Source organism: Trachymyrmex septentrionalis, unplaced genomic scaffold (genome assembly GCF_001594115.1).
Source record: "Trachymyrmex septentrionalis isolate Tsep2-gDNA-1 unplaced genomic scaffold, Tsep1.0 scaffold9, whole genome shotgun sequence".
In the NCBI taxonomy this organism is placed as follows: Eukaryota; Metazoa; Arthropoda; class Insecta; order Hymenoptera; family Formicidae; genus Trachymyrmex; species Trachymyrmex septentrionalis.
Window position 1 is genome coordinate 2518681 of NW_017306091.1, and position 17009 is coordinate 2535689.

Here is a 17009-nt window from a genome sequence, read left to right on the forward strand (position 1 = left end):
ATATATTATTGTGTTAATAAGTTGGTGATAGTGATGCAAATCTTTTTGCAAAGCTTTTATTTAACTAAATAAAGATCATTTAGCTCCGTATCATTTATCTTATTCAGGAATTAGATTTAGTTTTCTCAAATAACACGTATCACTTAAATTAATTACTTTTTTTTTATCTTTTAGGACAAAAAATTGTTTTTTTATTTACTTTTATTGTAACTAGATAACGTAACTACGACTTTGTAGAAACATACATAAATAAGTAAAAAAGTATAAATAAAAGAATGCTTTACTTATAAATTTCCTTGTTCAATACAAACCGGTTTGAGATAAAAACCGTGGATAATCAAGTAAGTAATTTTCCAGCTCTTATTGTATAGGTATGACCCATAATTAACTCCTTGAATAACAGTCATAAGTATAGAAGTGATGACATCACAAACAGGTAAGGACTTTGTAGAAAACTTACATCCCAGAACTTAAGGAGATCTTAAAGCCATCTTGTATTACCGACTAAATCATATAATTTTTGTATAACAAATATATTTCTCTTTCACATATTCGAAAATTCTTTAACAGGATTAAAGTATACGCATTACTACGTGTTTGTGAAATGGATGCCGAGAAACGACTAAAAATTTTGAAATTGATATATTTGTTACCATTTCTTAGTACAACATGGCGTCTCAAGCTGTCAAATCGTGACATTTGCTTGAAAACAAAAGTTTTGCACTTACAAAACAATAATCAAACAAATAACGGCAAGTTCTTAGAATTAGACTTAGGCCGATATTCATAATCAGATCTTATATTTAAGACCGTACGTCTCTTAAATACATCTTAAATCACGAATCAGAGGACCGCATTAGCGTCTTAAGACATTACTTAAGACGATGAAATAAGAATCGACTATGAAGATTGGCCTTAGACACTTTATGATGAATTTGTTATACGAAAATTGACACAAACGTGCAACTGCGTTGGGGAAAGAGGGAAACTGTGCGCATCCTGGTTTGGTACTTTTCCAATATATTGATGTCATCGTGGAAATTTTTACACAGGAGATCGTCCTTTTAAAATACAATTACAAAAGATGTAAATACGTTTTGCTAACCAGAGAAATACAAAAAAGTAAAATCACATCTTTTCTTATTATTTTAATATTCAGAAAATAAGGTGGTAAATCCGTATTTTTAATTTATTTGTTTAAACTTGCATATTTTATTAAAGTACATTATTATGTGCGTCTTTTGAGCTATTATTTATTAAGTTTGATTAGGAAGTGTAATCGTATTTCATATCGAGGAAGTCGCGGCGGGCAACTGTGCGCAAGCGTTTCAAAATGCGCACAATTACCCTTCTTCCATATACTATATGATTGTAATTTTTTTGTTTCATCTTTGCATTATTATTTTATTTTGCCAAAGTCTATGTACATTATTATTATATTAGTTTTGTATTTTTGCTTAATATATATTTAATATATATTTAAATATAATATATATTTAAAATATATTTAATATATATTTATATTGCAACATAATAAATATATTTTCTGATTTTTTTGTCAACATTCCATAATTTATTATTATGTATTCATTTCCTATGACTTTTGCTTTGCGCACAATTACTTAACGTGCGAGAAATTTTTCGCCTCTCTGTTTTTTCTTTTTTGTCAAATACAATCTTGTTGAATGAAAATCTGTTCAATATGAGAGTACGTACGCAAATAAATTATGTAATGGTAGAAGAATATTAATAATTTCTATTTTCATACTTATATCAATTTGAACTTAGAAAACCATTTCAGAACAATAAATTTTCATTAAGTGCGCACAGTTCACCCATTTTTCTCTATCATAAATTGTGTGAGATATTGGTGTGATAGTAATCGGGTATATAAAGACATTTAATGTCGATTTATCTAACTTGCCTTCACGTGCTCACTCCTAAAACCACATTTTTTATTTTTCAGACAAAATCGTTGAAGGATGAAGCCATTACCCTTTTTTCCAGAATTGATAACATCACGCTAAATATTTATTTATAAGACATAAAAAAAACAGTTGGTTTTGTGAATTCGACGCTACAATACTTCAACGATGTGTCCATCAAGTATTGTACTTTGTTTAGCATTTCTGCTTGTTGCTTCGTTCTCGGAACCTCAGGATGATTTTACGAATGACAATGAGCAGAGCGATAACTCGACGGTGCAATCTGATCCTCTTGTAAATTCTACGAAATATCAAAATAAAGAGATGAAATTAACAAGGTGCAATTTACATAAAAATTCTATTAAGAATAATAATGAAATACAATACGAATTCTATATTAATTCTACAAAGAACAATTGCAAGAATGACTCGGTGCGAAACGAATCTCGTGAACATATAATAAAAAATCTAGAAGATAATAATCAGACATCTACTGAGTTCTATACGAATTCGACAGAGATCAATGATTTCACGTTACAAGAAATTAAAGAAAATTTCATCAAAACTGAACACAAGAATAATTCCATATTGTACAAACTCAATTCCAACGGAATATTTAAAACTACTTTTGTTGAATATAGAGCGTGCAATGATAGTATTACTTGTATTCAGTTCTGTTGTCCTTTTGGTAACATCTTGACGATAAAAGGACGATGCATCTCTCGTGGAGAGGATAATTACGTTCTTCCAAACATGTACGCTCTGCCAAACAAACACGGGAACGATTCCGAAGATGAAACGGTCAACGAACTATTATCGACTGTTCGCGATCCATGCGTTGCAAAAGGATATGGTCGCGAATTTCTTTTTCCCAATACTTACTTATTTCTCACCAATGGCTCTTTGTACAATAATCATGATGGCAAATACATTTCACCAAAGTCTTATTGTTTTGCCATTATGTTTCGGGACACCTATGACGTGTTCGTCTGTGATAATCGGACTATACTTCCAATATTTGTATCCATGTGCCTCCTATTGTCTTTGCCGTTTCTGCTATTGACGTTCATAATATATTCCATATTGCCAGAATTCCAGAATATCCATGGTTATACATTACGTGCACACGTGGGTTCATTATTCATCACATACGCGATTATGTGTTTTGGCCAAGTTTTTGGATTAGGTGAAGTGAAATATTGCGTTGTACTAGGTACAGTATATGCGTAAACTTATAATATTCGTCCCATTAATTAAAAATAACACAACTAAAACAAATTAAGTTTCGGAAAAGGCGAAAAATTATTTTTCAACTTGACAGAAAAATATTGACTAATTAAATAATATAACGCAATCAATAATTAGCTCTTTTAAGAATATATTCTTAAAAACATAATCAAATGTTATTTTTGCCATTTTTATTTTACAACAAGCTTTTTTACATCTTTTTTAAGTTGTGATGATTTTGATGTCCTTATAAAATTATAACAAATCCAGAATAATTTATCAAAAGTGACATAACTTAGAACATTACTGAATTCAAAATAAATCAATTTCTTTAAACTTCAATTTTTGATTACCGAAACTGTCTTGACTCTAAATATTTTTTGAAAAAGATTCTTCTTTTATTTACAAAAATAATACAACTAAAAATATGTTACTTTTTTAGAAGGTGATTATATTTAAATAAAATCTTAAGAGAAACACAAGTGCTATTTGGCGAACGAATTGTTAAGTTAGTTTACTTTTGATAATTAATAGAGTAATCTTTATCTAACTTATTCATGATAATAACTTGAAAATAACATTTTTTAACTTATGTTAGTTTTGAAGTAAGTCTGGAATGATATAGCAATGCAATAATGTATTGCTTATCTGTACCTATATATAAAATTAGTAGTATTTTTCGCAGTAAATTTATTATAGGTTTTTAAGATTAAATTTGGGAAGATTATTAATACTTTAGATTGATTGCGTTGAAAGTCCGATAACTGCACCGGCACCCAGTTATAATTTCTGAAATTAATTCATTTAAATGAATATATATATATTATATAATAGTTCAACATATCTCAATATTTAGACCGTAGTGGCGCTTGGTATTTAAGTAATGTATCTAAAATTTGTAATCTAAATATATATAATATTTCTGTCTTTCGAATAATTCAATAAAATGGAAATTATTAAATTTAAAAAAAAACAAATAATATAAAATAATATTTAAAAGAACAAATAACATAAAATAATATTTAACAGATGTTTAAATCTTGACTTATACATTATGTATATACAATAATTCACCTATTTCTGCATGTAGATAATTTTCTGGTTTAAATAGAGAAATTATACAGTAAAGCATTTAATGATCAATAAATTCACTTTTTTTTTACTTTGCAATGCTGCAGACATGCAGATCAAGGAAATGTCGCAAATACAGTAGAAATAGTAATAATTATAAACTATAAACAATTGTCATTCTAATATATACTTGATGATTAACATATTATTTAATTTTATCTTTTCAGCATATATCTTCAACTTCTTCTTTTTGTCAAGTTTTTTTTGGTTAAATGTAATATGCTTCGATATTTGGTGGAAATTTAGGTAAGCAATATATTTTATATACGCATGGTAGAAGTACAAGTAATAAGATGTGTGTGTGTTGTAATTAATTCAATTAATTTAATTAAATTAATTTTAAACTTTTTTAAAATAAAACTTGATGTTTAAACTGAAAGTTGCTATCCAAGCAGTACAATAAGTTACAATAATGTCAAAATAATTTTATTAAAATGAATCGAAAGTAATTGGAAAATGACTTTTAGTGATCATTTTCGAGTCATTTTGATATCATAATGGCATATTCTGCTTGGGCATGTGAGAGCATGTTCGTTATATATAAGATTTGAATCAATTGAACTATGTGCAAATTCCCGATGAGCACACCTTTTTACTTCCATCATGATTATACGCAAGTAATATTATACAACGTTCATTATTCATCAGACAATGGAAAGTTATTTTTTTTAAATAACGAATTTTACAGTTACTCGTTATTTAGAAAAAGTAACAATTATTATTACTAATTACCGATTTTTAAAAATAACTTGTTACAGTTACTGTTACTTAAAAAAGAAACTTTATATTACCTTTCTGTTACTTTTTTTTTAAATAGACGATCATCAATCACAGCAAATGGGTGTCTAGGCTCTACTGAAAAAAATCTTGTCGCAACGTTACGTAATTTCATCATGTAACTGCGTGACATGATTTTTTTTTAATAAGGGGAGTTTCCTAGTCTTGCACTATGAGTAGTTTATATTCAATTCAATCGTGTGCAAAGTAACGATAAAAGTAATTCGTTATCATTACTAAAATAATGTAAGTACAGTTATAAAAAAAAAGTAACGCAGTTATCAGTAAAGTCATCAAAAAAGTAACTTGTAAATGTAACTTTATTACAAGTAATAAATTAGTTCCATTCCCTGGTATTCATTGAAGTGCAAAACATTGATTTTAATGATTTTCATATTAAATGCTTCGAAATAAATTATTCAAATTGTTAAAATAGAAAACTTTATAAAAAAACTTTTTACTTTTAAGATAAGATATATGTGTACTTATGTGTAGTTAACTAGTACATAAAACAAATAACATAAAATAATATTTAACAGAAAATAATATTTAACTAAGAATATTTATATTATACATATATACTAGTATATGTGTGTTTGAGTGTAAGGTTTTATAATTATTAGTTTACAAAGCTTTAGTTTCAAAGAGAGGGATAAGATATTTTTGAACGCATATTACATATTGGATAATAATTTAATTGTTATTGACTAAACATAAATTGCATTTTATAGAGATATCCATCTGCTCCGCCCGTACCGAACAAAAACAAAGCATAAAAAGAAGCTTATAATATATTCGATCTATGCATGGGGAGTCACTATCATTCTCAACATTATCTGCGCCATCATGGATAATATTCCATTTCTGCCAGAAAATTTGATCCGACCAGAAATGTGCAAAAAAAGATTTTGGTTTGGGGGTAAGTAATACAGACAATTATCAACGTTAGCGGAAAATTAATATTTATTTAAACTCTTGATTAAATTTTAATAATTTTTAATTTAAATAATGTGAATAATAGACATATTATTCACATATATTAGTGTAATGTAATACAAAAAATTTGTTTTTTGTTTCAGAAAATGAAGCTAAAACGTTATATTTTTACGTACCCATAGGTGTTACTATCATCAGTAACATTTTTTTTTTCATCTGCACAACACTAACGATTCTGTATCAGAAAGTACAAATAGCTAATCTGTTGAAAGACTGTGAGATCATACGCCATGAAAATAAGCAATGGTAAAAAATGCGAAGGCTATTTTTTACAAAATGTTGTAACTTTGCGAAAAAAATTGTTGCTTGTTTTTTTTTTAAATTAAAGAACAAAGTTCGAATTTTATACCGCAGCAAACAGCATTCTCAAAAAAAATTTTATGAAGTCCGTGCATTCCGTCAAACTTTGCAATTTTCAAAATGACAAACACACATCCTCATATTTTGGGAGTTACAATAATAGTATTAAACATACAATAGTAGTATTAAATCTGGCCATAGTGTTATTAAAATAGAAATTTCAAGCTTTAATTTAAAAAAAAAAACATTATCCTACGATAATTTTTCGCAAAGTTATTGTCAGTCAAAATTGGTCAATTTTTTCCCAAAATTTTTCTTTGCCACATTTTTTTTGAGCAGTGTATATTATAATTACAAATTGTAATTACAAATTGTAATGACAAACAATACAAAAATATATTTGGTCACAGGTTTAATATGTACTTGAAGCTGTTTGTAGTGATGGGAATAACTTGGGTTTTGGAGATAATGTCGTGGGTCGATATTGGTACTGATATTGTACCACAGTTTATCTGGTATCCCGCTGACATCGTAAATGCCTTGCAAGGTCTCACCATTTTCATTATATTTGTATGTAGAAAAAAAACCCTGCAAACGCTATTAAAACAACTTGACTGGAAGATTTGCGATCCATTTAAGATTCCAATAAAAAGTATAGTTGTCTCGAATACTACTACATCCACTAGGAGGTCCGGAACAATGCCCATGCAACAAATTGGTCGCTCTAATTAACAGCTAATCATCTTGCAAAGTTCAATTAGTCATAAATCCTACTCATAAATGTTGCAATGCAAAGAGAAAATTCTATTATTATAGATGAGAGTTAATAGTTAATTAGCAGCATAATTTAATTCTTCAGTCGAAGATCTTACGTATGTATATACTATCAGATTATAATTGTTTTACGTTGTTTTTGTCTTTTTAGAAAAGAGATATTTGATGTTATATAATTTGGTAAAACATTAAACAATACAATTTAATTTTTTTAAGCAGAAAATTCGAAAGAAGATCGATGACTCACCCCAAGGATGGAAAGAAGTCGCTTTGAAACATTGGATCAAATAACGATAAATACAATAAAATAACATTCCAAATTATTTATGGATTAAACAAATTTTATAAAGCACATGTTAAATATACATAGCTTATCAAGAATATGACTAATACAATTTAAATATTAAGTACATGTCAATCACTCAAATAAATATATACTAAAAGAAAAAGCAAAGTCAATGTATAAACAATTACAAAGAAATTATATAAATAAAAAATATTAGCTAAATAAAACAATTTTGTGTTCTTTATTATCTAGATAAGTGTGATGTAAATTTTCTGCATCTCAAATTAAAACTGTTCTTTCGCATAAAGATATGAGGCATTCCAATATTAGTCGTCTATTAAGGAAATGTTCTTCAACAAGTACTGCAATATTGTCCCAGTCAAAGTCATGTCCAAAATTAATTCTATATTCTAATTAATTCTATATTATAATCACCGAGTAAGTGTTTGTATCTCGGTTTATACGATTACGATGATCTGACACTTTATATAATTTTAAGTTTCCTTCCTGTTTGCCCGACATACGATGCACCACAAGATTTGTACGAAATTTTGTAAAGAATATTTTTTTTTCTCGTGAGAGGAAAGTGTGTTTTTATATCTTAATCAATCTGTTCAATTTATTTGTATTGGTGGAAGCTCATTTATTGTTAAAGGTATTGCTTATTCTTTTACATTTATCAGAAATTGTAGGTATGTAAGAAAGCACGAATCAAGAAGCACAATCTATATCTTCTTCTTATCTTTTGATTTGATCTGCTGTTTCATGCTTTTATGAATTAGATCTTCGAATGTGCATTAATAGTATGAAAAATCAAATTGGCAGGGTAATCATTTTTTAACAATGTATTTATATACTTGACATTTTTTTTGTTAACGTTTTAAATCTGATGACAAAAAAGTTCTATCAATGTTTATTATTATGCTTCTTTTTTATGAGAGTGGGTAAAAATATATATTCCAGTTATTATTTTAGTGTTGATATATTTCATATTCAACAAACGCACATACACACAAATATTCTTTTATGAGATTCTATTAATTTTTTTTCTATGGTAATAGAAACCTGAAATTTATTCCGGTTATATAAGAATAATATATGTGTAATATAATAGGTGAATTTCTAAAAAGAAAAAAAATGTTAAACGCCGATAGTCTTGACTTTTGACAGAAATACTCTAAATAGTCTAAATAATGTCAAGTGAATGCCATTAAATGGATTTTCACTTACATTAATGTTCAATGCCAAAAATTATGATAATTGAACAGAGATTAAAGTTAATTAACTTTGAAATAAAATTTTTATAATTAACAAGCATATAATGATAAATTATGATGAAATAAGACTACATTCTCATGGATATATGTTGAATAGCGCACTGTTTACTAAATAATACAGCGTCGCAAATTAACTTTATAATTTTCTTGAGGCTTAAAATTTTGTCAGTATTTTTGTTTCATTATTACTACGTATGTATTACTACACAGGGTGAATCAGAGTCGTTGAATCATCTTTTTACCTTATAAGAAAATTTTCAATTTCATACCTATTGGATTATAACGTGCATGCTGTCGATAATTGAACGACGCTAGTTGAATGTGGTTTCTCCTGTATACATGCGTAGATTCGATTGCTGTTTTCACCACCGTCAACGGCAGCACAACTCATCATTCAGTAGAGTTTTGTTAGTTGCCTGAGTATATTCATGCGCTATCGTTTACCGGGAAAAGAATCGCGGAAGTGAAATTGGATATAGTTATACTTACTATCCTATCCATCTTTATATATTAAGCTCGGAAACAATTATAATCGTTATAAATGGTACATATTTATAAGTCTGATTTTAATATTTGTCGGAAAGGTGTATGATACATAAATTTTTTCTTGCTTATATCTTCAATAAATACATACCGGGAAAAAAATCATATTTATCATATACAGGAACTCTTCTGATTTTTCTCAAATTGCACGCATCACTTAAATTAATTACTTTTTTTTATTTTTTAGAATTATTATTTTTTTCTTTACTTTTATTGTAACTAGATAACGTAACTACAACTTTGTAGAAAAATACTTAAATAAGTAAAAGAATATAAAGAAAGAATGTTTTTTTTATGAATTTTCTTGTTTAATATAAATCGGTTGAAATAAAAACCGGATAATCAAGTAAAGTAATTTTTCAACTCTTATTGTGTATATGTATGACCAATAATACAATTCTTAAATAATAGTCATAAGTATAGAATGACATCAGAGACAATGTAGCTAAAAATTTTGTAGAAAACTTACATCCCAGTATATTTGATAAGATGATGAATTAATTGATGTGATTATCATGATTCAAGTACAACAACATTACATAAAATGAAATAAAATAATTAACAAGAGTTATTAGATTAATAGAACAATAAGGGTTGAATAAAAATATCAAATTTAGAATAAATAATAAGAGTTATATGTATTAAGAAAATATAAGTTTCATAATTTACATATATTCATATAACGTATTTTGGCTATGAGAATAAGTTTTCAGATGTATAAAAGTTTAAAAATAAAAAAAATTTTTTTCAGAGTAACAATTTTGTTTATCTCCGGAAAGTCTTTCAACCGTTTATGAACAATTTTTGTTACTTCGAAGAATATTTATTTGACCTCCCAAAATCTTTTAACAACTTCTTCGATTAATTTTACTGTGTTCTTTCTTATTTAAATTTTTAAACATTCATACATCTGAAGATGGCTCTGGCTACGGTCTACTTCAAAGCATTTTTTGATTGGTCAGTAAGAAAATTTTTTTTCCAATTGGTTAATCAAAAGTTTCGAAGCATTTGTAGCTTTAAGTGGATTCTTAATCTCGTAGCCGAAACGTATTATGTGAATATGTGTAAATTATGGAAACTTGTAACTTTCTCAATACATATAACTCTCCCATTATTTATTCTAAATTTGATATTTTTATTCGACTCTTATTGACTGTTAATCTAACAACTCTATTTAATATCAAGACTTCTGTACTTTACTTAATTAACATTAACAAATCAATCTTAATTTATAATCAATACAGCTCATAATTTATAAATTTTCGGTGTAAGGTAACTTCGGCAAATACGCCACGCTGGGATTTATGCCGCAGAAGTCAGAAAAAATAAAAGGAGTGTGTGTGGGGGGGGGGGGAAATAATTTTTCAGCAATTACTTTGTTACATGCCTTTATGTTATATTATTATTATTATTGTGTTAATAATGAAGGTTTCTTATTGTTAATATTAATAAAATTATTGTGAGTTAAATTGATTTATCACTGTAATAAGTAGCGCCATCATAAATTATAATCTTTATAAAATATATGATTACTATAGGGCGCGTAAAAGACTTAGTGGTTATTTTGTGATATAAGTGTAGAGAAATAAATAAACCATGTTGTATAGCAAAATACAAGTGCTTTGCTCTTGCCTTTTTTATTTAATTTGTTGTCTTGCGTATCCCACCTGTTTGGGATATACAGCATTTTTAGAGGGCGGGATTTATGCCCAAAGCAAAGTACGCAGATTTCAGTCCATTAAATACAATAAACACATTACATGAGATATGTACCTTATGTAATAACACTTGTAAAATATAGGAAGACCATAATTATTATCTATTACTTTATATACATATTTATTATTCTTATTCCTTAAAAAAACTTTGTAAACATATTTTATAAGTTATTGTGTCATTTTTCGTCTTATTTATAAGCATTATTTGTAAACTTTTTATAGTCATACATATCCTCCTCCTCCTCTTATGAGCAGCCGTATATTTCACTCCTATTGGATATACGACAAAAATACAAGGGTTTCAAAAGGGTTCTTTCTTTAATAAGGAAAATATTCTTTAATAAAAATAATAATAATTTCGGATTTATAATAGTTTTTTCATAATAATAGTATAAAGTTTTTATTAATATAAATAGTTCATTTATCTTAAAAATAGTAAATAACATTTAATAAATTAAGTTTTTTAGGTGTGGCGTATATACCGAAGTTATCCTAATTGATGCGTGATTTAATGTCATCTACTTTTGATCAAACTTTTCACTTCTATATAATTAATGTTGACAACAGAAATTTCAATAATATGTCACTTTATACATTATGGATTGTGCCTAGGATAAAAATCATCATGCAGTAGCATGTATCTTTCTAGCTGTATCACTTTTTTATGAATTATTTTAAGTAGTTACGATATATTCCCAAGAGATCGTGTTGGATCTCCCTCGATATGAAATTAATTCTCTATAAAATTAAAAAAAATCAAAATTTCTTTATCACTTTGTCATTATGGTAAATGAAGAGTCTGCCTTGCGAGGTACCTTCTTCCATTTAATGTCATCGATTTTTCTAACTTCCATTCACGTGCTTACTCTAAAAACATCATTTTTTGTTTTTCAGACAAAATCGTAGTAGAATGGAGCCATTACTTTTCTTTCAAAAATTGGTAACATTACGATAAATATTTACTTACAAGACATAAAAAAACATTAAGTTGATTTTGTGAATTCGATAATATAACGATGTATCCACCAAGTATTGCACTTTGTTTTGCATTTCTGTTTGTTGTTCCGTTCTCGGAACTTCAGAATGATTTTATGAATGACAATGAACAGAGCAACAACTCGACGATGCAGTCTGATCTTTTCGTAAATTCTACGAAATATCGAAATGAGGAAATGGAATTAACACGGTTCAATTCACAGAAAAATTCTATTAAAAATAATGATGAAATGCAATACGAATCCTATATTAATTCTACAAATAACAATTACAAGAATGATTCGATGCGATACGAGTCTCGTGAACATATAATAAAAAATCACGAAGATAATCAGACATCTATGGAGTTTTATGCGAATTCGACAGACATCAATAATTTCACGTTACAAGAAATTAATGAAAATCTCACCAAAACTAAAGACAAGGACAATTTCATATTGTACAAACTCAATTCCAACGGAATAATTAATACTACTCTTGTTGAATATACAGCGTGCAATAATAATATTACTTGTATTCAGTTCTGTTGTCCTTTTGGTGACATCTTGATGATGATAACGGGACGATGCATAAAGCAAAATTACGCTGTTTCAAACATGTACCCTTTTCTAAACCTAAACAAACACGGAAATTATTTCAAGGATGAAACAGTCGAGGAGCTATTTTTTACTGTTCGTGATCCATGCGTTGCAAAAGGATATGATCGCAAATTTCTTCTCCCCAATACATACATGTTTTTCCCCAATGGCTATTTGTACACTTATAGCAAATTCATTTTACCAGAGGATTATTGCATTGCCATGTTGTTTGGTAACAAATATAGCGTGTTCGTCTGTGATGATGATGTCTATGATGATGACGTGTATGATGATGATGATGATGATGATGATGATGATGATGATGATGTTCAGACTACATTTTTAGTATCTTTTGTATCCATTTGCCTCCTATTGTCTTTGCTGTTCCTGCTATTGACGTTCATAATATATTCTATATTGCCAATATTCGAGACTATCCATAGTTATACATTGCGTACACACGTGGGTTCATTATTCATCACATACGTGATTATGTGTTTTGACCAATCTTTTGAATTAGGTGAAGTGAAATATTGCGTTGCACTAGGTACAGTATGTATAAACTATATTGTTCTATTATTTAAAAAAACACAACTAAACAAATTAAGTTTCAGAAAAGGATAAAAACTATTTTTTAACTTGACAAACAATTATTGATTAATCAAATAATATAATACAATCAAACAATAATGAGCTCTTTTAAAAACGTATTCTTAAAAATATGATTAAATATGATTTTTGTTATTTTTGTTTCACAACAAACTTACATCGTTTTTAAGTTGTGACAATTTTGAGATCATTATAAAATTATAATAAATTCGAAATAATTTATCAAAAGTGATATAACTCAGGACATTACAAAACAGTTTTTGTATTTATCTCGATCAGCTCTGAAAATGATTAAATTCAAAATGAAACAATTTCTTTAAACTTCGATCACCAAAACTGGCTTGATTTTAAATATTTTTTGTAAAAGATTCTCCTTTTATTTACGAGAACAATATAACTCAAAATATGTCACTCTTTTAGAAGATATTGATTATAATTTCTTTGAAAACTTTAAGAGAAACACAAGTGCTATTTGGCGAATAAATTGTTAAGTTAGTTTACTTTTAATAATTAATAGAGTAATCTTTACCTAACTTATTCATAACAATAATTCGAAAATAACATTTTATAAGTTATATTATTTTCAAAGTAAGCCTGAAATGATGTAGTAATTCAATAATGTGTTGCTTATATGTATTTATATATAAAATTAGTAGTCTAGATATAATATTTCTTTCGAATAATTTAACAAAATGGAAATTATTAAATTTTTAAAAGAACAAATATTATAATATAAAATAATATTTAACAGATGTTTAAATCTTGAATTATACATTATGTATATACAATAACTGACATTTCTGCATGTTAATTTTCTGATTTAAATAGAGAAAATATACAGTGAAGCATTTAATTTGATCAAATTCACTTTTTTTTTATTTTGCTATGCTGCAGACATGCAGATCAAGAAAATGTCACAAATAGAATAGATATAGTAATAATTATAAACTATAAATAATTGTCATTCTAATATATGCTCGATTAACACATTATTTAATTTCATTTTTTCAGCATACATCTTCTACTTCTTTTTGTTGTCAAGTTTTTTTTGGTTAAATGTAATATGCTTCGATATTTGGTGGACATTTAGGTGAGCAATGTGTTTCATATAATATTATACGCATGGTAAAAATAATAAAGTGTGCTCGTAATTAATTAAATTAATTTAATTAAATTAATTACATATATAATTAGTAATTAATTAATTTAATTTAATTTAATTAATTACAAAAATTTTTATTGAATGAAACTTGATGTTTAAATTGATAGTTGCCAAGTGGGAGCATGCTCGTTATATATGTTATTTGAATCAATGGAACTGTAATGCAAATAGGCCGCTCCCAATGCACCCAAGAACGTATCATTATATTTTCATTATGATTATGCCCAAGTAATATTATACAACGTACAGTATTCACCAGAGAATGTAAAGTTACTTTTTAAAAATAACGAATTTTACAGTTACTCATTATTTAGAAAAAGTAACAGTTATCATTACTAATTACCGATTTCTAAAAGTAACTCGTTACAATTACTATTACATGAAAAAGTATCTTTTTATTGTCCATACATCCTTCTTTCTTTTGTAAAATTACTTTTTACTGTAATAGAAATAATAATAGTAATGTGAAAACATAAATATGATTAAAGGAATAATTTTCACATTGTTTGTTTCAGAAAAAAACAAGTTTGGAAAAATGTAAAAAAAATTGCTCTTACATAGTTATACATAATTTTGTATAAAATTATACATAAATAATTTTTTTATATTTCCGTTACTTTTTTTTAAAATCGACGACCACCAATCACAGTGAGTGAGTCTAGGCCCTATTGAAAAAAATCCTGTCACTACGTTATATGATTTCATCATGCAACTGTGACGTGATTTTCTTTTCAATAGGGGAAGATTTTTTTGTCTCGCTATGAGTGGCTTGTGCCCAATCAAACCATGTCCAATCGTGTGCAAAGTAGCGATAAAAGTAACTGTAAAATTCATTATCGTCACTAGAAAAATTTAATTACAGTTATAAAAAGAAGTAACGCAGTTACCAGTAACACCGACGAGATACTATTAAAGATCGTCAATCCTTGGCAAATTTTTGACGGTGTATAAAAACGGCCCTCGGAGGTAATTGAAGAATGCTGACATTATCGACAATTGATATAAATTTGCTATTATTAACATAAATATTTGTTTATCATACATTATTAAATTCATGATTTTTTTATTACATAAATTCCTTAAATAAATATGCATGTTTGTAAAGCTATAATATTTAATATATTGCAGAAAAATTACAATTTTTTTTTTGTAGTTATCATCTCTGTTGATAATCAAACTTTGACACTTTGAAATTACAATTTTAACTCTGAAATTACAATTATAAAGATAAATCAAGTATTATTGAGTTCTAAATGCATAAATATGTCTACTAATTTAACAAATCATAAAATTAGTACAATATTATTTTTAATTGTTAATTACGTCAATATTCACAAGGACGCCAACTCCCATAAGAATGTCGGTCTTTAATAGCATCTCGTCGGTGCCAGTAAAGTCACCAAAAAATTTGTAACTATAACTTTGTTACAAGTAAGGAATTAGTTCCATTCGCTGAAAAACTGATTTAAAAAAATTGATTTTAATGATTTTCATATTTCTTAAACGTTTCGAAACAAAATATTTAAATTAGATTAATCAGATAGAGAAATTTATAAGAAAATTTTCTGCTTTAAGATAGGATATAGTTTGAAATCCGGTAAAAAATTTTTCATGCATGAATATGTATAAATATGTATAAACACGCATAAATATTCATAAATATGTATGAATATTTATGGACATATTTCATATGTATAATTATATACATGAAATATGCCCATAAATGTTCATACATTCTTCTTTCTTTTGTAAAATTACTTTTCAGTGTCATAGAAATAATAATAGTTAACAGAAAAACATTAGAAATAATTAAAAAGATAATTTTCGCAACTATTTGTTTTAGAAAAAAATCAAGTTTGAAGAAAAATAAAAAAATTCATTGTATGTATTCATCATATTCATGTATAATTATATATAAAATTATGCATAATTATGTAAGAGCAATTTTTTTTACATTTTCCAAAACTTGTTTTTTTCTGAAACAAACAATATATATATACTCGTATAAAAATTATTCCTATAATCATATTTTAATTTTCACGTTACTATTATTATTTCTATTACACTAAAAAGTAATTTTACAAAAGAAAGAAGTATGTATGAATATGTATGGACATATTTCATATATAATTATACATGTCTATTGATATTTATAGGTGATTATATATGTTTATACATATTTTTACATATTTATGCATAAAAAATGTTTTATTCGAAATCAGTACATACACAAAAATATTATATTATATTATATATACGAATATATGTGTTTATGTTTGAGTTTTTATGATTATTACTTCATAAAGCTTTAATTTAGATTAAAGAGATAGAGATAAGATATTTTTGAACGCATATTATATATTGGATATTATATATTAGATAGTAATTAAATTGTTATTCACTAAACATAAATCGCATTTATTTATTTTATAGATATCACCGTTTATATCTGAGAACAAATAATAAAAAGAAGCTTATAATATATTCAATCTATGCATGGGGAGTCACTATCGTTCTCAATGTTATCTGCGCCATCATGGATAATATTCCCTTACCAGAAAATTTGGTCCGGCCAGAAATGTGCGAAAAAAGATTTTGGTTCGGTGGTAAGTGATACTGGCAATTATTAATGCTAGTATAAAATTAATGCTTAATTGAAATCTTGATTAAATTTCAACAACTTTTAATTTTAATTATTATTATTATTATT

The 17009-nt window shown here is 26.8% G+C and overlaps 2 protein-coding genes across 2 annotated transcripts in view; both read left to right on the top strand.

Moving 5' to 3' along the window:
• Window positions 1-224: 224 nt before the first annotated feature.
• On the top strand, window positions 225-7575 carry LOC108755705 (G-protein coupled receptor Mth2-like). The gene is made up of 7 exons (XM_018498893.1): window positions 225-341; window positions 1967-3138; window positions 4451-4529; window positions 5792-5979; window positions 6140-6302; window positions 6767-7228; window positions 7350-7575. Exons 2-6 carry the CDS (start codon window positions 2094-2096, stop codon window positions 7086-7088), a joined length of 1797 nt encoding a protein of 598 aa, XP_018354395.1. The 5' UTR covers window positions 225-341; window positions 1967-2093; the 3' UTR covers window positions 7089-7228; window positions 7350-7575.
• Window positions 7576-11970: 4395 nt separating this feature from the next.
• The window catches only part of LOC108755631 (G-protein coupled receptor Mth2-like), a 6181-nt gene continuing 1142 nt past the window's right edge, over window positions 11971-17009 (top strand). The window contains exons 1-4 of the mRNA XM_018498745.1: window positions 11971-12795; window positions 12862-13075; window positions 14149-14227; window positions 16733-16905. Of these exons, the coding sequence (XP_018354247.1) occupies window positions 11971-12795; window positions 12862-13075; window positions 14149-14227; window positions 16733-16905 (1291 nt within the window). The remainder of the gene's footprint in view (window positions 12796-12861; window positions 13076-14148; window positions 14228-16732; window positions 16906-17009) is intronic.